General features: G+C 48.4%; 1 protein-coding gene across 1 annotated transcript; it reads left to right on the forward strand.

Annotated features, from left to right (window-relative positions):
* The first annotated feature begins 2,678 nt into the window (after positions 1 to 2,678).
* On the forward strand, positions 2,679 to 8,222 carry LOC136686413 (SLIT and NTRK-like protein 5). The gene is made up of 2 exons (XM_066660173.1): positions 2,679 to 2,783; positions 4,707 to 8,222. The coding sequence occupies exon 2, from the start codon at positions 4,758 to 4,760 to the stop codon at positions 7,362 to 7,364; it is 2,607 nt and encodes an 868-aa protein (XP_066516270.1). The 5' UTR covers positions 2,679 to 2,783; positions 4,707 to 4,757; the 3' UTR covers positions 7,365 to 8,222.
* Positions 8,223 to 26,399: the final 18,177 nt, after the last annotated feature.

Genomic DNA, 26,399 nt, shown 5'->3' on the forward strand with positions numbered 1-26,399 from the left:
TCCCCCCTTTCTGCCGCTGACCGCTGTGGCGTCTCGTGTTCCTGGATTAACCCCCCCACACACACTCACACACACTCAGGATCGCTGTGGAAATGCCAGGAGATCTCAGGAGATGTTTTGAGATCTCTGATGGACGTGCTGCTGATGCTCCTCCAAGCTCTTGCTTTTTTTTTCTTTTTTTTTTTTTTTCAGCCAAAGCATCTCATCTTCTCATGACATGATGCCAGAGGAGCCCACGTCTTCTCGGAGCCAGCAGAGCTCTGGAGGAGATCTCCATAAACGTCCACCACACTCACGTTCTCTTTGATGATGCGCACGAGGCTTAGATCTTTTTGTTTCTTTCTTTCTTCATTCTCTGGAGCTTAGCAATATTAGACCCCCGTGGTGTCCAGAGAGCTCTGATGTTTCTTGGAGCTCCTCAGGAGATGCCAGAGGTGCTCAGATGTTCTCCGGAGATGACCACGGTGCTTCATTTTTTGGCTGGAGATACCAACGGAGCTCACAGTTCCCTGGAACTTACTGATCTTTTACTGCCCACGGTGTCCTGATGTGCTCCAGAGATGGTTCTCGTGGTTCTCAAGTTCGCCCATGGAGGTCAGGTCTTTTCTGAGGGTCCCCCGATATCTCAGATGTTCTGTGAGGCCCAGGTTTCTCGTGGAGATGCCGGTAGAGCTCAGGGTTCCTCGAGTGGTCCATGGTGCTGTGGTGTTTCTGAGGATGTTCGCAGAGTGGAGTAGAGAAGGCCAGGGGTCTTCAGGGAGGACACCACAGGGATCAGATGGTCTTTGGAGATGGCAGTAGGCCTCATGGCCTTTAGGTCTCTCTTCTGGAGACAGCGGTGGTTCCTCTAGACCTTTTTAGAGTTAACTAGAACGCTTCAGATCTTTCTGGAGGTATCTGGAGTGGTGCTCAGAAACGTCTGGAGATATCAGAGATCAGAAATGTTTGTGGAGATGCTGGTGGAACACCTAGAACGTGTTTATCTCACCGAACATAGCCATGGCGTCCACCTCCTCCACAGAGATACCTCAGAAAGCTCAGGTCTTTCTTTAGAGACGCAAACCGAGTCCAGGATGTTGAGGAGATACCAGTGGAGCTCAGGTTCCTCGTGTCTAGACACAACTATAGTTCTCTTAGATTGTTCTGGAGACGTCCATGGTTCCTTCAGAGCATTGTGGAAACCTCACGACCCTTATCCAGTAAAAACAATGGTTCTTCAAAGGTTCCTTACTAAAGAAAATGGTTCTGTGGAGAACCATGAACCCTTAAAGAGCGCTTCATTGTGAAAACCTTAATCACGTTCATGGAAAAGATGCTACAAACGATGTTAAATAGAACAATCTATAGCAAGTTCTGTGTGAAAAGGGCCCTCTAATCAAGCAGAGGGTTCTTCCCAGTGCTCAGGGTTCTCTTTTAAACCGATTTCTTTGCTAAAGAACCCTTGAAAAACCATCATTTTTAAGTGTGGTGTCATGACAAGCTTAGAGTTCTTCCAGAACCCTGTGTATCTAGAACATCTCTAACGTAGCTTCATGATTTGGCCAGCCATTGTTTTTCAGGGAGTGATCAGGAGGCACCGGACGTTCTCCGATTGTGGACGTACCCATGGCACTGGTCTTTATTCTGGAGACACACCAGCGGTGGGTGACCACCTTCTCCAGACTCTGGTCTCCACACAAAGGTCTGGAGATGTCTGCAGAGCTCTGGACAGGGCGACCATTCCTGACCAGCCCGTGCTTCTTTGAAGACACCTACGGTTCTGGCCATTTCCCCACATTTCCCAGAAAGATTCCCCCTTGTCTCAGGTCTGTCTTCAGAGAGACACCTAGGGAGACGTCCTAATGTCTGGAGACGAGCTCCCGGAGCCGCGGTGGATTAGTCTGCGCTCCTGGTCCTCGATTTGGCCACGAGTGCAGCTCTCCGGGATGGAGCCGGAATACGGAATGAGGCTCCTCCGGCGTCCGAACAGTCGCTCCATTGTGGGGACGGGGGGTACGCCGATGTGTTGGGCTCTCACACCATGGACGCTTCTCGGAAAGCGACCTGGGTCTTGGAAAATGGGAATGTCATTCTCGGATGCGGCTGAGGATTTCCGAGGGTCGGTTTTGTTTGAGGCGCTAGTGGTTTTTTTTTTTTTTTTTTGGGGGGAATGTTCTCTCTTTCGCTCCGGAGGATGATGAGGGCTCATTCATGCCTTGATTCATTATTCATCCCGGGATTATTTATAGCGCTCCGGAGCCGGAGAGGGAGCAGGGAATGGTGTTTAAATATAACGGGGGATTTTTTAGAGGTCTAACCTTTCTGCCTTTCTATGGAAAAGTGTTGTCAATCATCTCCCCCCTCCTCTTCCTCCCTCCCTCCCTCTCCCCCCCTCTCTCTCTCTTTCTCTCAGTGTGTGTGTGTGTGTGTGTGTGCAGCTTCGACACAGAGTGAGCGAGCGAGCCACAGAGAGAGAGAGAGAGAGTTCATTTGCATGAATCATGAGAGGGCTTCTGGAGCCCACCAAGCGTTTTAATCCTCCGTGGGTTTTTTTGGTTGTTGTTGTTTTGTTCTCCGTGTTTTCGTCGTTTAAACGAACTCCGTGACGTCAAGCTCCAGGAGGGAGATGTGACCGAAAGCATCCCTCGTTCTCTTCTGTTGTGGTCCGACCACAAACGTCGCCTCGGCGTTCCCTGAGACCCGACGCCTCTCCAGAACCACGTCTCCGGCGACGGAACTCGGCTCGTGAGTTGCATGGAGACGAGAGAGAAGAGCGAGGGAGGAAAAGTGCTGGGGGATGCTGGGTGAGTGAGAGAGAGAGGGACAGAGAGAGAGAGAGAGAGAGGCTTATCACTCATTATGTCAGACTCTATCGCTTCATTCTCTTTTCTCTTTGGCTTTTGTGTTGCTCCGGCTCCGTGACTCATGACAGATTTCTCTCCTCTCTTTTTTTAGGAGCTCTCTCTCGCTCTCTCTTTTCTCCCTCATCCCCCTCCCTCCCTTCCTCCCTCCCTCCCTCCCTCTCTCTTTTCATTCCTCTTCTTGAGGCGAGATTCCGCCCTGCTCCATGATTTGCTTCGTGTTTTTTTGGAGGGGGATGCGTCGTCTCTAAATTGCGCAGTGCCGAGTGAAAATTTTTTGCTGCTCTTTCTCTTTCTTTCTCTCTCTCTCTCTCTCTCTCTCTCTCTCTTTCTCTGACATGGAGAATCACACACACACACACACACACACACACACCTTTGCGCTCACTGCTGTTACAGGATTAGCTCTGTCCTGTCTTTTTAATATTCCTTTTCACCTCTGAGATCAGGAGCCAGTGAGGGATCCGCTGTTTAAACGACCCCCCCCCCTCAAATAAATAAATAAACAAACACATGTTTGTTGAGTTCTAAAGCCTTCTCCCGTGTTGTTCCTCTGCCCTCGGTCTCGCCGATAAAAGCATAGCAACACACTCCACACACACCTCACACTCTGGGTGGGTTCCTCTGCGGGTTCCGGCTCGGTCTCGGGTTGTTCCCGTCTGAGAGAGAGGGTTGGAGCGGAAGGGGCCTGCGTCTGCGACGTGTTCCTCACTTCTCTGATTTAAAGGGCTTTCCCCGGATGTTTGTTGAGGGATTAGCTGCACTTTTCTTTGTTTGTTTTGTGGAGGAAATAAATCGCGAGGCGGGCAGTAAAGGTCTAAAGGGCAGATCCCTCTGTGGAACCGTGCTTAAGGCCTAGCGACGTTCTCCTTCGCTTCAGGGACAAAGTACAACACTCAGAAGTTTACACTGTGTTTGTTTCCATGGCTCTTATTTATTTATTTATTTATTTATGGTCCACAACCTCCCCCTGATTCAAACCCCACAGGGGGTCACTAAAACACACCAAGCTAACTCACTTTGTTTTCGTGGACAGTAAAAAGACGAGTGGCCTAAAAAATGCAGCCGTGACGTAATGGTTCAAGAACTGGGTTTGGGCCTGGAAGGCTAAGAGAAAAAAAAAAAAAATATATATATATATATATATATATATATATGGGGAAGAAGAAACAGTGCTGTCTCCTCCCTCATCATCCACAGCTGAAGTGTCTTTGAGTGAGGCAACTAATCCCCAATTGTGTGTGTGTGTGTGTACTGCCATTGATGGGTTAAATGCACACAAATAAACACAATGTGTATTTAGGGCTGGACAGTAATTCTGTATCGATATTTATCACAATAACAATGATATGATTTTTAAACACATTTTCACTGTTTCACTTCATATTATTTACAGCCTCTGTCACTGACTGATGGCCATTAGAGGGCGCTGTCATCAATTTTAAAGTTGGTTTAGAAATATTAACACTGCCAAAGCAAAGCGGTTGTTGTTTGATGGCGATGTCATGTTTCTTGTTTGTTCTTGACTGTTTTTCTGTGGCTTTCGTTTTGTTTATAACGATGTCATATTGACTGATATTTAGAAATATATCGTGATATAAATCCTGACCGTATCGTCCAGCCCTAAGTGCATGAGTAAGGAAAATTCAGACGGCAAGGTTTAAGTGTTGACCGAATGTAACCCGTTTGTTAGTGACCTGTCTTTATCGGAGCTGGACGATCAGCAGCATGTCACAGTCTGCTCAGGATTCAAAGCTCAGACTTGATAAAAATAGCCCTGGATTGGTGTCCGACACAACCCTTAAAAATCCCCAAACAAGCACTGACTGCCTTCTCTCTCTCTCTCTCTCTCTCTGCTCTTCTCAGATGAGGCGGTGGTCTGCAGCAGCGCTACAGTGAAGTGGGTCGCTCAGTGCCATGAAAATGCATGTGTGGATGATCTTGCTGGTCGCCGCGTCCCTGAGCCTGGTCGAGATGTATGACAGCTACGGGGAAACGTGTCGGAATAAGTGCGTCTGCGAGGAAAAAGAGGGCATCCTGACGGTCACCTGCAAGACCATGGGCATCGTCCGGCTGACGGAGATCAGCCCGGTGCATTTCTCCCCGTACCACCTCCTTCTGGAGGGGAATCTCCTCAAAAAACTGTCCCTCAACGACTTCATCAACTACACGGGGGTCACCATCCTGGACCTGGGCGCCAACGACATCTCGGAGGTGGAGTCGGGAGCATTTAACGGACTGCAGGGACTAAAGAGGCTGCACTTGAACAACAACAAGATAGACGTCCTTAGGGACGACACTTTCGCTGGACTCGAGAGCCTGGAGTACCTTCAGATCGACTACAACTTCATTAGCATCGTGGAGCCCAACGCCCTGAGCAGACTGCACCAGCTGACCGTCCTCATTCTGAACGACAACCTGCTCTCCTCGCTGCCGGCCAACATTTTCCGCAACGTGCCCTTGACCCACTTGGACCTGAGGGGCAACCGGCTGAAAGCCTTCCCCTACATCGGCCTCCTGGAGCACATGGACAAAGTGGTGGAGCTACAGCTGGAGGAGAATCCCTGGAACTGTTCCTGTGAGCTCATCGCCCTCAAGGCCTGGCTGGAGAGCATCGCGTACACGGCGCTCGTCGGCGAAGTGGTCTGCGAGACTCCCTTCCGTCTCCACGGTCGAGACTTAGACGAAGTGTCCAAGCAAGAACTCTGTCCCCGAAGGGCCATTTCAGAATACGAAATGCGGCCTCCTCCGCCCCTCAGCACAAGCGGGTACTTCCAGACCACTCCGGCGGCAGTGACGGCTTCGGCTACGTCCTCGGCGGTGCTCAGATCGTCCTCCAGACCGACAAAGGGCACCCGGCAGTCCAATAAGACCAGGTCCAAGCCCACGTCCCGCATACCGGTCAACCCTTACAACTATGGGCCCATCATAGCTTTCCAGACCAAGTCCCCCGTGCCTTTGGATTGTCCCACCGCCTGCACCTGCAACCTGCAGATTTCCGACCTGGGGCTCAACGTCAACTGCCAGGAGAGGAAGATCGAAAGCATTTCGGATCTAAAGCCCAAGCCATACAATCCCAAAAAGATGTACCTCACTGGGAATTACATTCCGGCCGTGCGCCGGTCGGATTTTGTCGAGGCCGAAGGGTTGGATTTGTTGCACTTGGGGAACAATCGGATAGCGCACATACACGATAGGGCTTTTGGGGATTTAATCAACCTGCGCAGGCTTTACTTGAATGGAAACTTGATCGACAGGCTCACTGCAGACATGTTCTATGGGCTCCAGAACCTGCAGTACCTGTACTTGGAATACAACAAAATACGGGAGATCGTGGGTGGCACCTTTCGGTCCGTGCCCAACCTCCAGCTGCTTTTCCTCAACAACAACCTTCTGAAGACCTTGCCCGGAGGCATCTTTCACAACTTGTCCCTCTCCCGGCTCAACCTGCGTAACAACCACTTCCAGAACCTACCTGTGAGCGGCGTTCTGGACGAGCTCAAGGCTCTGGTGCAGGTGGATCTCTTCGAGAACCCTTGGGATTGCTCTTGCGATGTGGTGGGGATGAAAATATGGCTGGAGCAGCTCAACTCCGGCACCGTGGTTAACGACGTTCTTTGCGTGACTCCAAAGAGGCTCGCTGGCCAAGACATGCGTGGAGTTCCAGCTGAGCTACTGTGTCCCGATTATTCAGATATAGTCGTGTCTACCGTCGCACCTTCCGAGGAACCTTCGGGGAGCAGGATCACCACGACGGAGACTCCCGCCACGTTCAACACTTCTAACAGCACTGTACCTCTGTCAGTCTTAATTCTTAGCCTCCTCCTGGTCTTCATCATGTCGGTCTTCGTGGCTGCTGGCCTCTTCGTGGTGGTCATGAAGCGGCGAAAGAAGTCGCAGAGTGACCGCACGAGTACCAACAACTCTGATGTTAGCTCCTTCAACTTGCAGTACAGCCTCTACAGCAATCGCTCGGTTCCCAAGGTAAAGCCACCTGCTGGACACGTGTACGAGTACATTCCGCACCCTCTGGGACACATGTGCAAGAATCCCATCTATAGGTCGAGGGAAGGGACGGCCGTTGAGGATTATCCAGATTTGCACGAGCTGAAAGTGGTCGGCTATAGGAATACGCCGGAAGAAGAGCGAGATCCAACTCTGCGGAGCCCAAATTACACCGTGAGTACCATTGAGCCTCGGGAAGAGCCGTCGACTGTTCAGGACGCGGAACATTTCTTCAGAGGGATCCTAGAGCCGGATAAAGCTACGCCGACCAGTGCTGGAAACAGGTACGAGTACAAGTACCCGAGTCCCGGGCACTACACCTACAACCCTAATTTCGACGTCAGGAGGCAGTTCTTGCATCCCGAGGGAATTAGAGAAACCATGCTGTACGGGACGGCTCCAAGTACTGTCTACGTGGAGCCCAACAGGAACGAGTACCTGGAACTAAAGGCCAAACTCCAGGTGGAGCCGGACTACCTCGAAGTCCTTGAGAAACAGACGACGTTTAGCCAGTTTTGAACCTTTCGCTCGAATCACGCAGACCCTGCTGTACTCTATTGTTCTGTTCTGTACTCTACAAAGTTTTTTTTTTTTTTTTTTCCCCTCCTTCTATTGCCCCTTTTTGCTCTTGGACCACATCAACCTGGAAGGTACAGCGCCATCTTCTTTGAAAAAACAACAATAACAACAATAACATGAGAGAACTAAGTCCTGAAAGCGCGGGGTGTGCCAAACTTACTTTTTATGTTTCTGAAAAAGCGACAGGAGCAAAAAAAAAAAACAAAAAAAAAAACAGCTGTGACCACAATGACAACAAAAGCAAGTGGATGAAAGCACGTGATTGTTGTGATGTAAAAGCAGAAACTGGTGATGCAAAATCTATTTTTTTAATGTATTGAAGATTGAAATACACTTTAAAAACGTAGGTGTACAGATTAATCCCGAGTACGTTTTTATCAGGTGTATAATCCAGAACTATTGCAAACACAGAGAAATGTTTATATATATATATATATATATACACATACAAATATATTAAAAAAGGAGTGATATAAGAGAAAAACAACAACAACAACAACTACAACAAACAAAAAACAAAAAAAAAAACAAAAAAACTAAACTAAAAAACTCATCCAAACACTACGGCAGTGTGTCCAACTGTCCGGGACGGTCTCTCCGCTCTTAGTCTGTAAGTAAGTATTTATTGGTACCTACTCTTTGCCATGTACTTCTCCGCCTTGGTTTGATCCTCCTGGAGACTCCCTGTACCATACTCACCTGTACCGGCTTTCTGTTTGTATTTACTCATCATTTCCTGTAGCTTGCATTGTACCAAGTGGCTTTCTTTCTACGGTGGCACACCCCTCCCCTCCCCACCACCCCCTAAACCCCTCCCCTTCCCCCAAGCCCCGCCCCCCACCCAGAAACCACCACCAATGTCAAAGAGAGACTTTTAAACTTTTGCTTCATTTAAAGATTTGAAAAGAAAAAGTGTCTTTGTATGCCGTCTGCACTTTTTTTGAAAAAAAAAAAACTATGAAAATATATTAAGAAAAAAATAAATGAACAATCACAACAACAACAACAAAAAAAAAAAAAAAAAAAGGAAAACAAAATCAACAGGAGGCCACAGGGTCTTCCCAGCTCCCTTTAGAGGAAGCGTTATTATTATCATCATTATTATTATTATTATTATTATTATTATTATTATTATTATTATATTAAAATTTAATGTGCATTCATTCTTAATATGTATTTTAATATGTTATCGACTAAAAACGAGAGAGGAAGAGAGAGACAGAAGAATCCTAAATAACCGCTGAAGTAATAATTCTGTTGTGTAATCCTGATATTTTACTGTAACACCTATTTTTATACGAGCATTCGCAGACTCCCTACTGTTTGTTTACTCCTTTGTTTTGGTTCTGGGTTTCGATTGCTTTCCACTTATTGCACTATATTGACCAAAATATGTTTATGTCATCAATAAATATGATGTCAGGTTCTTACACACTGTTGTTGGGGGATGGAAACGTAGCGTGAGCCCTGAGCTCCCGAGACTTTTAAGAGGTCAGAAAGGTGATGGGAATCTGTAACGTTCACCGTGAGAGGTTTTACACTGCCTCACGGATCCTGACTCTCATCGTCTCTGAAGGGTTTCACGTGTTTAGATTTCTTTAAGAACAATTTGGTGTTTCTGCCACTGCAGTCCCTCTACAGTTACACAGTGTTGTTTCTGAGGCTGTAATTTTACAGTTAAAATACCACCTAGTGTTGCTTTAGGAGCTATTACACAGACAGACCCCACTGATCGGCTGTGGTCACTCCAGATGTTTGCAGTTTGGACCGGCGGGGGTTAAAGCAGAGCCAGGAGACTGATGAAGCGCAGTCGTCCATTTTAGTGAGGTCAGCTAACAAACCTGCAAACTCACAGTGAAAATACAGAGCGCAGTAACACTTTAGCAGCTCCTGATGTCAGTATAATAACGGAATCTAGCACTTTATGAATGCATTAATACTGCGTTATGATCACAGGGGTCAGAGGGTGTTTATGAAGCGCTTATTGACCTAAGATGGGGGCCACATACTATACATGCTGTATACTCACTTGTAAACACAGGGCTAATGCTCGCTGCACATGCTGTAAATACGTTTTCACGTCTCATAACACGACTGTAACACACTGTAATTACAGGACACCCTGGGCATGCTTTTCCAGAGGCTTATCTCTGATAGAAATGGTTATGCAGCGCTTCCTAAACGCTTTTATGAAGCATTCCGAACGCAGGGATCATGGGAAGTGTATAGAGAATGAGGACGGGCATTAGCGGCGCTAATCAATAGCTTCTTGTAACCAATGTTCAGAGCCGCTCTAAACACAATCGATGGGAGGCGCTTGTACATTTCTTTCCTGTCCAAACACCAAGGGCTGCTGTACCGGAACCAGGCGGCGCAGGAGCTGCCTTAACGCTGAGTGAAAATGACAGGGTCAGGATCATAACGGCCCGGGGCCAAGTCATCGTCCTGTTACATATTAACGCCACGTCCGAGTCGGAGAATAAGGAACGACGCTGGGATTGAACGTCTCCTGATTGCTTTTCTTCCCTTCCTCTCCCCGTTTCTCATCTCCCTCTCGGACAAGAGACACGTAGCCGTGGGGACGTCGCCCCGGCGCTCAATTCACGAGCTAATTCCACAAGGTCGTCAGACTGAGTGTCTGATCCGAACCGACGTGGGTCAACCCAGGGGGAGGTTGCTAGGTAACGTAGGTAGCGTAGGTTACCACACATTTCCAGGACTGGAAACTGGAGTTAGATTTTGGCTTCGAGTCACATTCACCCCAGGAACTGACCAGTGGAAGTGGGCAGACCATGGGTTACGCATTTCAATTTAAGACCGCTTTCCCTTGGAGATAAGAGGTTAGGAGCCAGTGGACAATCCCAGGGCTGATTAATGATGAACAATCAAAATGCCTTTTTTCCAGCAGGTTTGGAATCTGCCTGCTATCGGTAATCGATGTCTGACGGAGGCTGGGTTAATAATTCATGATGATGGACTTGGTTTAACAGACCTGGTTTGGGTGGAAGGGTGGGAGACTGTTGCTAGGCAACACAGCATCACTACCACGCAAAGTCCTCACATCTAAAATCTTGCATCGCATTTTTATGATTGCTCCAATTTACAAACTTTTTTTAATTTTTCCCAGTTTTTGAGGAACAAGGTGGTGCTGACCCTGAAGGTCACTCTAAATGCATCTCTGCCCGTGTCTCATGTTAGGAATTGTCCAAAATCCCTGGACGGAATGTCCTTTCGGATATTGACGTTATGGACAAACCTCGGGCCACTTTTTTAACAATCACCAATCAGCTCTGGGTCATTGGTCTGAAATGTCTTTCTTCCACTTGTCTGTCCTTGTGAATTGATACAGCAGCTTGTTCAAGGTCGTAGGGTTAATTATTGATCAGAAGGGTCTCGAGTGGTCAGTCGTCTCCCGGGTCATACCTCAGCCGCCTGAGGACACTCCAGACCTCGCTCCGTCTGACTGGGCGTCTGATGCTGATGTGACAGATCTGGGCAGTGCGTGGTGTGTGTTCAGTGTTGCGTTAGCAGCAGTTCGTAAAGAATCTGTGGTTCGGCCTCACGTGTCTCGGTGGGATCACCTCCGAATAAGAATGGACTCGATTTAACAGATGGTTTGGCATCCTTAGATGTTTGTCAGGGTTTCAGAACGAGTTGACAGCAATGACTCAGGAGATACGAGGTTCTGATAACGTGATAGTTCCTTGTTGGTCGACACTTAATAAACCGACACTTAAAAAATTTGTTTTCGTTTCCAATCCCGTCGATGCTCTCAGATCCGCTCTGAAACAGTGCCTCACTCCGAGGGCAGGTCTTTTTCACTCTCTCAAACCTAGTCCTTAAACCGAGCAAATCCCTCTGTCCACTGGAGCGACCGCTCCGTCCCCAAACCACTGACCTCTGGAATAAATGTAAACGCTCTGATCCCGCTCCTGCGGCTGGAAGCCGAGCCGGGGGTGGAGGGCGGAATTATTTGGACTCCTCCTTTTCCTCCAAAGATAAAGAGCTCCACTTTCCTCCCGCTCCACTCCAGGGCCCTATTCCAGATCACGGCTTTTTATAGCGACGGCGGGAAGCAGGGCCCGCGGCGTGTTTTAGCCCAGAGACTCGCGGCCGAGCTCTGAACCGCTCAGATCACCTTAAATCTAGACCATAGATCTCCGTTTTCTCATTAGGAGATAAGAGGTAGGGGCGTGAGAACGTCGCACAATTATTCCACGTATTTCTCCACGTTTGTAAATGGTTTTAATGATTTTTATCCAGTGAAAATGAATCGTTTAAAAGGTTCCAACTCTATCTTTTTATTTCCATAAATGACCTTCCAGTGGGATACGAGACTTTTGCTTGAATTAAAATCAAATAAAACCAGAGATGGGATTAAAACCTTAAATCATCACAGGAATATCTCAGAGTCAGGATTATTACATCTACTTTTCACTTGTTCACTTTTCGTAATTAGGACAGTTATTCACTGGTTTTACACGGTTTTTATCCAACGAAAATACGTAGTTTTACTTTGAAAAGTGATCAAACACAAGACTCGGGAACGTTGGAGCTGCTGCCAATGTTGGGAACCTGTTTTAACAAAGTGTTCTTCACCAGAAATGCATTTTAAAACTCAAACCTGAATCACACTAAAATATAGATTAGAATTTAGAATTGTTACCAAGTGAAATACATTTCAAAACAGTGGAGACCCTTGTTCCGTGCGGTTTGAGGTCGTCTGTGTGTTTCCTCTGGTTTTCCGCAGTGAAGGGCAGTTCATTCATTGGTCGATGTGCTCTTTGTTTGAAGCTGGATTCTCTGGTGACTCTTAGTTAATGTGTAAATCTGGTCTCGAAACGTGTTGTAGTTTGATCACAACGACATCAGGAGGAGAACAGTTAGATCAGACTTGTACCGTTCTCATTATCGGACTTACGGAAGTGTAACGTTTCCTTTTGATAGATTCAGGAACTCCATCCTTTTATAAAAGATCCAGAAGATCCACGTTTTTAGGAGAATATTAAACGTCTCTCACTTTTTGCCGGAAATGTTTTTTTTTTTTTCTGGATTAAAACCAGGAGGAATAATGTGAGGAGGAGGTTTTAAAGAGTTTATTATTATTGTCTATTTACCAGTTGCTAAGGCATCGTTTTCACACAGTCTTCTGTATCACAGCTCTTCGTTAAACTCAAGGTCTTCAAACACGGCATTAAGAGATATTTTTCAATTGATTATTTCTCATTGCAGGGGCCTTATATAATGTTTACTCAGCGGTAAATGGGTTGTTGACGTTCCACTGGATAAACACATAGAGGAAGTAAAGATCACAGAGGAACAAGAAGGAAACTCCTGTCGTATTATTACTGCATTAACTCAGAAACGTCGAGTGAATGGAAGAGTGTTATTTTTAAGAAGCTCAAGGTCTGTGAGACAAAGTGCTGACTGATGAAATGAAATCATCTCATGTGCAGTGAACACAGCTAATGAATCTCTCTCTCTGAGAACGCGGGGAGGAATTCAAAGCTCTTTAATGGTTTTCAGACGCGTTTACGTCGCAAGCGACAACTTCTCGCTGTGTTTATGACTTTAATTAAAGTCTTCGTCTGGGTTTAGCGAGATCACGCTAACGATTCCCCTTTCCACAGGTTCTACTTCCTGTTCCCCACCAGCAGTTACACTGACACCTAGAGGCCGGGATGTGTTCGGGGTTTTTAAACATGTCCGCCCGCGTGAGGAGGACCCGCTCTGTGGAGCATGAACTGACTTTTTTAACAATAACAATGAATAATAAAAACTGTGTCAAATGTTTACGTTATGATTTGCTTTGATGTGACTTCATCATTGACATGTTTTTAAGGAACTGTCTGATTCCGAATGTGGAAAACGTGTCTGAAGTGATCCATTACCCTTTTTTTTTTACATACATTTGTCCATCCTTCGAAGGTAAATATCGACGAAGCACTAAATTGAGACGTATTTGGCCAATTCCGATGCAGCTGAGCTATTGATCAGGAATCAAAAGGTGGGTTTTCCGGCGGCTGGAGATCTGTCTGCTATCGCTAATCAATGTAAGACCGTGTCAGGGGTCGCTGTGTTAATAATTGATCAGCGAATTGATTCCAGGTCGACGGTCCGCGGGGCTGTCAGTCTTCGCTCTCCCGTTAAAATCCCGAAGATGAAACACCCGCCCCGGGGTGAAGCGGTGGGAGGGAAATGTAGAAATGATAAATATTCTCTTCTATAAATGTTTTCCTCACTGGTCGGTGGAGGTAAAATTGACGGATGTCTCCTTTAAGACGCCGTGAAGTCGTGGACCCGAGCGGGATGAATCCGACAGCAGCCGATTATATTTGGACAGACCTTGACACGGTGTTAATCTCCGAGGCGCTGCCGGGGGACTGCGCTGTGATTAATTGGAGGTGGTTTGTAATCGTCAGGAGAATCTGCTCGGCTCAGGAATGAGGATCTCGCGATGCATGTCCCTCTGCTTTAGCCCCGTCCGCATCTCCGGGGGTCTGCGTGAGGCGTCGACTGATGGAGTTTGTGATTAATCCCAGTGTTTCTGAAGGAGAGGACGATGGCTGTCGGGGCTTGTTTAAGTCTTAAATATGAAAGGGATTCTTCATGTGGACGGTGACACAGGACCTCGCACGCTGTCTTTTCTGGAACGGACGTCCTCTTGGCATCTTTCGCCTGAGGCTTTACAGTGGATCTGATGTATTTCAGGCCTCAGCTCTGTCCCTGTTTGTACCAGAGAAGGACGGCAGCGGTGTGAAGCGCCCAGATGTCGGTTCTGCTCCACTCTGCGCGGAGGGTTTACACCGGTGTGTTTGAAAACAACGATTCACCACTCTCAAGGATGCCACCGCTGAAACCTGCCCTCGGCTAATCACCCTACACAGTGTGTGTGTGTGTGTGTGTGTGTGTCTGAGAATGAGAGAGACCCTGAGCTGCACTGACAGAACCCCAGCTAATGGAGGAATGCATTAGCCACGTCGCATCACAGGAGAGGCATTAAACATGTTATCTCCAGGCAGGACGTTTCATTAGCCTCTCCATTCATTTAAACAGGGTGTGTGTGTGTGTGTGTGTGTGTGTGTGTGTGTGTGTTAGCTGCGAGTGTGGACAGTGAGTGTGGAAGACAACTAGTGGACAAGGCCATAGTACACAATGGAAGGGAGTGAGCTAGTGGGCGGGGCTATCGGTAAAGTGTGCTGTCAATAAGGTTTGAGGGCGGGGCCAGAATTGGGCAGGCCCTGGTGTGTGTGTGTGTGTTAGAGACACAACCATTGGGCCGTGGTCCCCAGTAGAGGTGAGAGGACTGGTGGGCGGGGCCAATATGTTGTACTACTAATCGAATGTGTGGGCGGGGCCACAGAACCTGAGCAGAAATCAAACCCCTGTTTATTGGTGTATCAACGCTAGTCAGGTTAGAACAGACATCAGAGGTGTTGGGCGGGGAGATCAGACACTAGGGGTGTGGTGTAACAACAGTGGGCGGAGCCAGTGGACGCGAGGGCGGGGCTCTGAGGACCTCATGGGTGGAGATAATGTGGGAGTCACCTCGTGAGCGCCTGCGCTGAAGGAGACGGAGATAATTGAGGAGGCTGAGATGCTATCGGACAGGCACCAATGATCCTGTTGATTAGCTTTAATCACGGCGGCTAATGGAAGCCCCGCCGCCGAGGGGCAACAGCGCAGCTTAGCCTTCATCTCGCATTCCTCGCTGCGAGTGGAAGCGTCTTAAAGCAGCAGAAACGTAGGGGATGGTGTTTCTGAGGGGGATTATTTATTCTTTCTTCAGAAATAAACAGATTCAGGGCCCGTATATGAGCCGTATGTGTTGCTCCTCCACAGGGGGGCGCTCCTGGGCCTAATCCCAGGGTTAGTTCTACAGCACTGAACCGTGAAGGCCACAGGCCCCCTCTTCGCTGCAGCGGCCGTCTCTGCTGGAACACAGCTGTGGGGATTTGATGGCTGACGACTTTTGGGACGGATCCTGACTCTAAGAGCTGCTCAGCAGATGAGGTGTGATGTCATTAATAAAACGCTGAGAGCGGGATTACCGTAATACTCCTACACGGCGTCCCTCGCTGGGGTATCATTTTCCGCCGCGACGGCGAGGTTGTTTACCTCCTTGATTTGTTCTCCGTTTAGAACACCCTCGCTTCCTCTTCTGTTTACGTCGGTTCTCCTCAGGGACGCCGTTCTGCCGCTCTATTTATCGCGCCCCTGCATCCTACAAAAACTGCAGAGCGCCGCCGTCCAATTATTATTGCTCTGTTTGCGCTGGCGGTGCTTATCTTTTCATTTGTTTAAACAGAGGTCGGTCGCCCGCTCTCTCTCCTCATCTGCAGCAGGAGTTTGTACTGTTTATTTATTTTTGTGGGAAATGTGACTCAAATTACGTACAAATGTTGAACAACGACAAACACACTATCTCTGTTATCACTGCTATTATTACTGTTATTATTACTGCTATTATTAATCACTCACTCTATCTAACTGATGGCTCAATGCATGCCCATATGAGGAGAAGGGGCTGTGGCTGGATGACCATATAAGGTGAAGGGGGTGTGTCTGGATGGCCATATAAGGAGCAGTGGGTGTGTCTGGATGTCCATATAAGGTGAAGGGGGTGTGTCTGGATGGCCATATGAGGAGTAGTGGGTGTGGCTGGATGTCCATATAAGGAGCAGTGGGTGTGGCTGGATGTCCATATAAGGAGCAGTGGGTGTGGCTGGATGTCCATATAAGGAGCAGTGGGTGTGGCTGGATGTCCATATAAGGAGCAGTGGGTGTGGCTGGATGTCCATATGAGGAGCAGTGGGTGTGGCTGGATGTCCGTATGAGGAGCTGTGGATGTGGCTGGATGTCCATATGAGGAGTAGTGGGTGTGGCTGGATGTCCATATAAGGAGCAGTGGGTGTGGCTGGATGTCCATATAAGGAGCAGTGGGTGTGGCTGGATGTCCATATAAGGAGCAGTGGGTGTGGCTGGATGTCCATATAAGGAGCAGTGGGTGTGGCTGGATGTCCATATGAGGAGCAGTGGGTGTGGCTGGATGTCCGTATGAGGAGCTGTGGATGTGGCTGGATGTCCATATAAGAAGTTGTTGGTCTCTGGATGTCCACATAAGGACTGGGGGTGGAGTTAGTGCCCATTCCTTTATGGATTACATCATTAGAGACATGCTTTATGCCTTCATCCATAAATCTCCGGACACCGTCCGTCCAAGATTCCTCATCTCCGTCACCTCCGGTCACACCTTGGCAAGAGGAGCCACCTTAAATCTCCCTGACATCCACCCACACACCAGCCACAACATTAAAACCACCTCCTTTTTCCTCTATTGGCCACACCGGCCAGTGTCCCTCTCCACACTCACACACTCTGGTCTCGCTGTGACTCTACATACACAGTTAGAAGGTTACAGAGAGAGAGAGTGGGTGAGAGAGACTGATGGGAAGGTGGTCTGTAATAATCAGAGTCAGTGTTTGTGTGAGTGTGAGCAGAAGGTCGTGGGGGTCACGTTGGGTAAGTACTCTGCAGCAGTAGAGAGTTGGAAGTGAGGGAGTTGGAGGGTGAGAAACACAGAGAGAAAGAGAGAGAGGGGGGGGGTCCTGTAATAATCAGAGTGGTCCTGAACAAGAGAGAGACAGACAGACAGACATATAGACAGTGGGGGGGTGGTCTATAATCATCAGAGTGGTCCTGGATGACAGACAGACGGACAGGCAGTGGTGGTGGTCTGTAATAATCAGAGTGGTCCTGGATGAGAGACAGACAGACAGACAGACAGACAGACCGCGGGGGCGGTCTATGATAATCAGAAAGGTCCTGGATGAGAGAGAAACAGACAAAGAGACAGACAGACAGACAGTGTGTGTGTGGGGGGGTCTGTAATAATCAGAGTGGTCCTGGATGAGAGACAGACAGACAATGGAGGGTGGTCTGCAATAATCAGAGTGGTCCTGGATGAGAGACAGACAGAGAGACCGACAGTGGGGGTGGTCTATGATAATCAGAAAGGTCCTGGATGAGAGACAGACAGACAGACAGACATGGGGCAGTCTGTAATAATCAGAGTGGTCCTGGAAGAGAGAGAGAAAGACAGACAGACAGACAATTAGACAGACAGACAGACAAACATAGAGACAGACAGTGGGGGGCATTCTTTAATAATCAGAAAGGTCCTGGATGAGAGACAGACAGAGAGACAGACAGTGGGGAGGGGTCTGTAATAATCAGAGTGGTCCTGGATCCTGGATGAGAGAGAGACAGACAGTGGAGGGTGGTCTGCAACAATCAGAGTGGTCCTGGATGAGAGACAGACCGAGAGACAGACAGTGGGGGGTGGTCTATGATAATCAGAAAGGTCCTGGATGAGAGACAGACAGACAGACAGACAGTGGGGCAGTCTGTAATAATCAGAGTGGTCCTGGATGACAGACAGACAGAGAGACCGACAGGCAGTGGTGGTGGTCTGCAATAATCAGAGTGGTCCTGGATGAGAGAGAGAAAGACAGACAGACAGAGAGACAGACAGACAGACAGTGGGGGGTCTGTAATAATCAGAGTGGTCCTTGATGAGAGACAGACAGTGGGGGGTGGTCTGTAATAATCAGAGTTGTCCTGGATCAGAGAGAGAGACAGAGAGACAGACAGACAGACAGACAGACATACAGACAGAGAGGCAGACAGTGGGGTGTGGCCTGTAATAATCAGAGTGGACCTGGATGACAGACAGACAGACAGTGGAGGTGGTCTATAATAATCAGAGTGGTCCTGGATGACAGACAGACAAACAGACAGACAGTGGAGGTGGTCTATAATAATCAGAGTGGTTCTGGATGACAGACACAGACAGACAGACAGTGGAGGTGGTCTATAATAATCAGAGTTTTCCTGGATGACAGACACACAGACATACTGACAGAGAGACAGACAGTGGGGGTGGTCTATAATAATCAGAGAGGTCCTGGATGAGAGACAGACAGACAGACATTGAAGGTGGTCTATAATAACCAGAGTGGTCCTGGATGACATACAGACAGAAAGACAGACAGACAGATAGACAGACAGTGGGGGACGGTTTGTAATAATCAGAGTGGTCCTGGATGACAGAAAGACAGACACACATACAGACTGACAGAGAGACAGAGATGGAGACAGACAGTGGGGGCAGTCTATAATAATCAGAGAGGTCCTGGATGAGAGACAGACAGACAGACAGTGAGGGCGGTCTATAATAATCAGAGAGGTCCTGGATGAGAGACCGACAAACAGACAGACAGACAGACAGACAGACAGTGTAGGTGGTGTATAATAATCAGAGTGGTCCTGGATGACAGACAGAGAGACAGACAGTGGGGGCCGGTCTGTAATAATCAGAGTGGTCCTGGATGACAGACAGACAGAAAGACAGACAGACAGACAGGGGGTGGTCTATAATAATCAGAGTGGTTCTGGGTGAGAGACAGACAGACAGACAGACAGAGATACAAACATTGGGGGTGGTCTATAATAATCAGAGTGGTCCTGGGTGAGAGACAGACAGTGGGGGTGGTCTACAATAATCAGAGTGGTCCTGGGTGAGAGACAGACAGTGGGGGTGGTCTATAATAATCAAAGTGGTTCTGGGTGAGAGACAGACAGAGAGACAGACAGACAGTGGGGGTGGTCTATAATAATCAGAGTGGTTCTGGGTGAGAGACAGACAGAGAGACAGATAGACAGTGGGGGGTGGTCTATAATAATCAGAGTGGTTCTGGGTGAGGGACAGACAGACAGTGGGGGGTGGTCTATAATAAACAGAGTGGTCCTGGGTGAGAGACAGACAGAGAGACAGACAGACAGACAGACGGTGGGGGGTGGTCTATAATAATCAGAGTGGTTCAGGGTGAGAGACAGACAGACAGACAGACAGACATACAGACAGTGGGGGTGGTCTATAATAATAATCAGAGTGTTTCTGGGTGAGAGACAGACAGACAGACAGACAGTGGGGGTGGTCTATAATAATAATCAGAGTGGTTCTGGGTGAGAGACAGACAGACAGACAGACAGACAGACAGTGGGGGGTGGTCTATAATAATCAGAGTGGTTCTGGGTGAGAGACAGACAGACAGACAGTGGGGGTGGTCTATAATAATCAGAGTGGTTCTGGGTGAGAGACAGACAGACAGACAGACAGTGGGGGGTGGTCTATAATAATCAGAGTGGCCCTGGATGACAGACAGACAGACAGACAGTGGGGGGTGGTCTATAATAATCAGAGTGGCCCTGGATGACAGACAGACAGACAGACAGACAGTGGGGGGTGGTCTATAATAATCAGAGTGGTTCTGGGTGAGAGACAGACAGACAGTCAGACAGTGGGGGGGTGGTCTATAATAATCAGAGTGGCCCTGGATGACAGACAGACAGACAGACAGTGGGGGGCGGTCTATAATAATCAGAGAGGTTCTGGGTGAGAGACAGACAGACAGACAGACAGAGGGGGGTGGTCTATAATAATCAGAGTGGTTCTGGGTGAGAGACAGACAGACAGACAGACAGTGGGGGGTGGTCTATAATAATCAGAGTGGTTCTGGGTGAGAGACAGACAGACAGACAGACAGACAGTGGGGGGTGGTCTATAATAATCAGAGTGGTTCTGGGTGAGAGACAGACAGACAGACAGACAGACAGACAGACAGACAGTGGGGGGTGGTCTATAATAATCTGAGAGGTCCTGGATGAGAGACAGACAGACAGACAGACAGACAGTGGGGGGTGGTCTATAATAATCAGAGTGGTTCTGGGTGAGTGACAGACAGACAGACAGACAGTGGGGGGTGGTCTATAATAATCAGAGTGGTTCTGGGTGAGAGACAGACAGACAGACAAACAGTGGGGGGTGGTCTATAATAATCAGAGTGGTTCTGGGTGAGAGACAGACAGACAGTGGGGGGTGGTCTATAATAATCAGAGTGGTTCTGGGTGAGAGACAGACAGACAGACAGACAGTGGGGGGTGGTCTATAATAATCAGAGTGGTTCTGGGTGAGAGACAGACAGACAGTGGGGGTGGTCTATAATAATCAGAGTGGTTCTGGGTGAGAGACAGACAGACAGTGGGGGGTGGTCTATAATAATCAGAGTGGTTCTGGGTGAGAGACAGACAGACAGACAGACAGTGGGGGTGGTCTATAATAATCAGAGTGGTTCTGGGTGAGAGACAGACAGACAGACAGACAGTGGGGGGTGGTCTATAATAATCAGAGTGGTTCTGGGTGAGAGACAGACAGACAGACAGACAGTGGGGGGTGGTCTATAATAATCAGAGTGGTTCTGGGTGAGAGACAGACAGACAGACAGACAGACAGTGGGGGGTGGTCTATAATAATCAGAGTGGCCCTGGATGACAGACAGACAGACAGACAGTGGGGGGTGGTCTATAATAATCAGAGTGGCCCTGGATGACAGACAGACAGACAGACAGACAGACAGACAGACAGACAGTGGGGGGTGGTCTATAATAATCTGAGAGGTCCTGGATGAGAGACAGACAGACAGACAGACAGACAGTGGGGGGTGGTCTATAATAATCAGAGTGGTTCTGGGTGAGAGACAGACAGACAGACAGAAAGACAGTGGGGGGTGGTCTATAATAATCAGAGTGGTTCTGGGTGAGTGACAGACAGACAGACAGACAGACAGACAGTGGGGGGTGGTCTATAATAATCAGAGTGGTTCTGGGTGAGAGACAGACAGACAGACAAACAGTGGGGGGTGGTCTATAATAATCAGAGTGGTTCTGGGTGAGAGACAGACAGACAGTGGGGGGTGGTCTATAATAATCTGAGAGGTCCTGGATGAGAGACAGACAGACAGACAGACAGACAGTGGGGGGTGGTCTATAATAATCAGAGTGGTTCTGGGTGAGAGACAGACAGACAGACAGACAGTGGGGGGTGGTCTATAATAATCAGAGTGGTTCTGGGTGAGAGACAGACAGACAGTGGGGGGTGGTCTATAATAATCAGAGTGGTTCTGGGTGAGAGACAGACAGACAGACAGACAGACAGTGGGGGGTGGTCTATAATAATCAGAGTGGTTCTGGGTGAGAGACAGACAGACAGACAGACAGTGGGGGGTGGTCTATAATAATCAGAGTGGTTCTGGGTGAGAGACAGACAGACAGTGGGGGGTGGTCTATAATAATCAGAGTGGTTCTGGGTGAGAGACAGACAGACAGTGGGGGGTGGTCTATAATAATCAGAGTGGTTCTGGGTGAGAGACAGACAGACAGACAGACAGTGGGGGGTGGTCTATAATAATCAGAGTGGTTCTGGGTGAGAGACAGACAGACAGACAGACAGTGGGGGGTGGTCTATAATAATCAGAGTGGTTCTGGGTGAGAGACAGACAGACAGACAGACAGTGGGGGGTGGTCTATAATAATCAGAGTGGTTCTGGGTGAGAGACAGACAGACAGACAGACAGTGGGGGGTGGTCTATAATAATCAGAGTGGTTCTGGGTGAGAGACAGACAGACAGACAGACAGTGGGGGGTGGTCTATAATAATCAGAGTGGTTCTGGGTGAGAGACAAACAGACAGACAGACAGTGGGGGGTGGTCTATAATAATCAGAGTGGTTCTGGGTGAGAGACAGACAGACAGACAGACAGACAGACAGACAGTGGGGGGTGGTCTATAATAATCTGAGAGGTCCTGGATGAGAGACAGACAGACAGACAGACAGACAGTGGGGGGTGGTCTATAATAATCAGAGTGGTTCTGGGTGAGAGACAGACAGACAGACAGACAGTGGGGGGTGGTCTATAATAATCAGAGTGGTTCTGGGTGAGAGACAGACAGACAGACAGACAGACAGTGGGGGGTGGTCTATAATAATCTGAGAGGTCCTGGATGAGAGACAGACAGACAGACAGACAGACAGTGGGGGGTGGTCTATAATAATCAGAGTGGTTCTGGGTGAGAGACAGACAGACAGACAGACAGACAGTGGGGGGTGGTCTATAATAATCAGAGTGGTTCTGGGTGAGTGACAGACAGACAGACAGACAGACAGTGGGGGGTGGTCTATAATAATCAGAGTGGTTCTGGGTGAGAGACAGACAGACAGACAAACAGTGGGGGGTGGTCTATAATAATCAGAGTGGTTCTGGGTGAGAGACAGACAGACAGTGGGGGGTGGTCTATAATAATCAGAGTGGTTCTGGGTGAGAGACAGACAGACAGACAGACAGACAGTGGGGGGTGGTCTATAATAATCTGAGAGGTCCTGGATGAGAGACAGACAGACAGACAGACAGACAGTGGGGGGTGGTCTATAATAATCAGAGTGGTTCTGGGTGAGAGACAGACAGACAGACAGAAAGACAGTGGGGGGTGGTCTATAATAATCAGAGTGGTTCTGGGTGAGTGACAGACAGACAGACAGACAGACAGACAGTGGGGGGTGGTCTATAATAATCAGAGTGGTTCTGGGTGAGAGACAGACAGACAGACAAACAGTGGGGGGTGGTCTATAATAATCAGAGTGGTTCTGGGTGAGAGACAGACAGACAGTGGGGGGTGGTCTATAATAATCTGAGAGGTCCTGGATGAGAGACAGACAGACAGACAGACAGACAGTGGGGGGTGGTCTATAATAATCAGAGTGGTTCTGGGTGAGAGACAGACAGACAGACAGACAGTGGGGGGTGGTCTATAATAATCAGAGTGGTTCTGGGTGAGAGACAGACAGACAGTGGGGGGTGGTCTATAATAATCAGAGTGGTTCTGGGTGAGAGACAGACAGACAGACAGACAGACAGTGGGGGGTGGTCTATAATAATCAGAGAGGTCCTGGATGATGGTGATTGCACATTAAGTGGTTTTTGGAGCTTTGTCATTCTCCGCCGCGCTTCGTCTTCTGCTCCGTCCCTTTGTTAATTGCTGTAATTATTTTTTAATTATTGATTTATTTATTTATTTTAGAGCTGAGTTTGCGGCTGCTTTGCTGCTGAAGAGAACAGGGCTCTGAAAGAACGCGCTGATATCTCTCCTGCCTCCTCCTCTCTCTCTCTCTCTCTCTCTCTCTCTCTCTGTCTCTCTCTCTCCTCCCTCACTATCTCTTTAACTCTCTCCACCCTCACTCACTCCCTCTCTCACCCCTCACTCTCTGTTTCACTATCTCACTCTCTCTCCTCCCTCACTCTGTCTCTCCTCCTTCACTCTCCCTCACTTTCTCTCTCTCTCTCTTTCTCTCTCCCTCACTCTCTCTCTCTCCTCCCTCACTCTTTCTTTCACTCTCTCCTCCCTCACTTTCTCTCCCTCCAACGCCTGCTATTGTCTTCTGCTGGGGTCTGAGCACCAGGGGATTTATTCTGCTCAGTGTCAGAGTGTGAGTGTGTGAGTGTGTGTGTGTGTGTGTCTCTGTGTGTGTGTGTTTGTGTCCACTCTAATGCAAAAGTTATGTCTATGATCATTTCTAATGCAGGAGATGTGTGTGTGTGTGTGTGTGTGTGTGTGTTCAGACAGTTTGTATGAAGTGGTGAACAGTGTTTATACACGACCTGCAGGAATACCTGCTCTTACTTTTACACACTGTGTGTGTGTGTGTGTGTGTGTGTGTGTTTCTCAGTACAGAGGTGTAATAATCCGGAGCAGAGCAGAGAGAGAGAGAGAGAGAAGGCGACGGTATAAAGTTTATTCCACAGAAGCTCTGTGTTTTCTTTGTAAATAAAACAGAGAATAAATCCTTTTCTCTTTGATCCTTCAGAAAAACAACAACAAACACAAACACAAAGAGAGCGCAGGGTTAAAGAGGTAAACACCGAGAGACACGGCACACTCCGGGTTCCACCGACGCCAGCACATCCTCTGTGTGTACAGCACGCAGAACCTTAGAACTCCAGTGGAACCGCGTTCTGGACCCGGGGCCCGACAGAAACCCAGCTGAGACCAGGACGTCCATATACGGGCGTGAGGATGACGTCTCCCCCGGCAACAGCTGCTGTGGTCCTGGGGGGAGTTAACATTATTTTAAAGACATTCGGTCCTTAGGAACACACACACACACTGGAACTATCTAGAACCAGGTGAAGAACCATATCTAGACCATGTGAGTCCACATATGAGACCACGGTACAATACAAATCAATAGAGACACATTGTCTATAACCCCCCTGTTCTTCTGGAGTCCACCAACCCTCACACTGTGAAACAAGACCCCAGTCAGTGTTCTGTGCGCTGCCTGAGTCTGTCCAATCACAGCGCTGGACCCGTGTTTATGTGAGAGCGCAAAGACGAGGTTAAACTCAGCAAAACAGACACAACGAGCGCGGAGAAATAAGAGCACTGAGTAAAAACGGAGAAGAAAGAGAACAGAGTGAAAACGGCTAAAAACCAGAGCTTCTGCTCCTCGCTCCTCACTGCTGTGCGCTCGGGGTCGGGGTGAACAGAGAGCGGCTCATTATCATTTAAAGGAACAGGGCTGTTTACACAGGGGGGCGTGGCCTCGGTGTCTATTTACAGAGGTGTAGAGATAAAGTGTTGTTCTGAGTAAAGCTCCCATTCGACCCCCAGTGTGTGTGTGTGTGTGTGTGTGTGATCCTCCAGTCTATATCTGTTACACTCTCTCAGGCCGTGTGTCTGTTAAAAGGCACAGATCAATGCAGTGATTTTCCGATCGATGGCTTACATCTTCACACCCTCCTCATCCCTGTCCCGGGGGCGTGGCCTCAGGCTCCAGCCGAACGCCGCTCCCTCCCCTCAGCTCCGCTCCCACGGCCGGAGAATCTAGAACAGGGAGAACCCGAGGGGAACTTTACAGACGATAAAGACACGACCTTGTCTTTGACGAATCTACAGCCTTTATTTGAATACGCAGACGTCACGGGGGCAATCAGATTCAGAGCGATGTGTTCGTTCACTGGTGTGAGGTCACGGCGCCTTCGTTTCCTTCATTTATGTCTTTAAAGGGTTAATTAATAACTGTCCATTAATGTGTGTGTTTTCATTGTGTTTAAACATCAGTAAATACACTGTGTGTGTGTGTGTGTGAATCCAGTGCTGAGTAATCTGTAACAGAACTGAGTGTGTGTGTGTGTGTGTGTGTGTGTGTGAGAGTGATGAGACAGAACTGAGATGTGTGTAAAATAAACATCATTTTGATATTACAATACAAGATTTTTACTAATACAATCATTACTCCACACACACACACACACACACACACACACAGAGATGGAGATGATTTATTATTTATTTTGAAGGCTCTCCGTGTCTTCTCTGCTGTGTGAGCTGCAGTTCTGCGGAGGTGGACGGTAGGGGGCACTGTGGATCTGTAAGCTGCTGCAGCTCCTGGTACTGTGTGTGTGTGTGTGTGTGTGTGAGAGAGAGAGAGAGAGAGAGAGAGAGAGAGAGAGAGAGAGAGAGAGAATGTCTCTCTTATTTTGTTCTCTAGCTTTTGTTTTGGTCCAAACTGCAAGAGTCCAAAATATGTTATGATTTTTCTTCATTTTATTTTATTTTTCCAAGTGTGTGTGTGTGTGTGTGTGTGTGTGTGTTCCTAAGGACCGAATGTCTTTAAAAAAAAGTGATAGCTCCCCCCAGGACCGCAGCAGCTGTTGCCGGGGGAGACGTCGTCCTCACGCCCGTATATGGACGTCCTGGTCTCAGCTGGGTTTCTGTCGGGCCCCGGGTCTGAACTACACAGCGCTCCAGAACAGGGCCCAGAACCTTCCCGCTGACACTGAGTGACGGACAGACGACGGACAGCTACGACTCAGAGTGTGGACCCTGGACGCCGTCCAATCCCGGGGTTGTATTCTGGTGGGGGGCGTGGCTTCTGACGATGTCAGACAGCGCTATGAAAACACTGGTCTGTGGTGTATCCTTGTTGTTTTTATCACCGTTGATCTCAGCACATCGGGTCCAGCTGTGTCCAGAGGTGACGTCCCGCATGTAGTGTGTGATTAGAGAGGTGTGTACTTA

The sequence above is a fragment of the Hoplias malabaricus genome, chromosome 2 (genome assembly GCF_029633855.1).
Source record: "Hoplias malabaricus isolate fHopMal1 chromosome 2, fHopMal1.hap1, whole genome shotgun sequence".
Taxonomy (NCBI): Eukaryota; Metazoa; Chordata; class Actinopteri; order Characiformes; family Erythrinidae; genus Hoplias; species Hoplias malabaricus.

Coding starts and splice junctions, on each gene's coding strand:
- LOC136686413 (XM_066660173.1), top strand. CDS start 4,758: ATGAAAATGCATGTGTGGATGATCTTGCTGGTCGCCGCGTCCCTGAGC.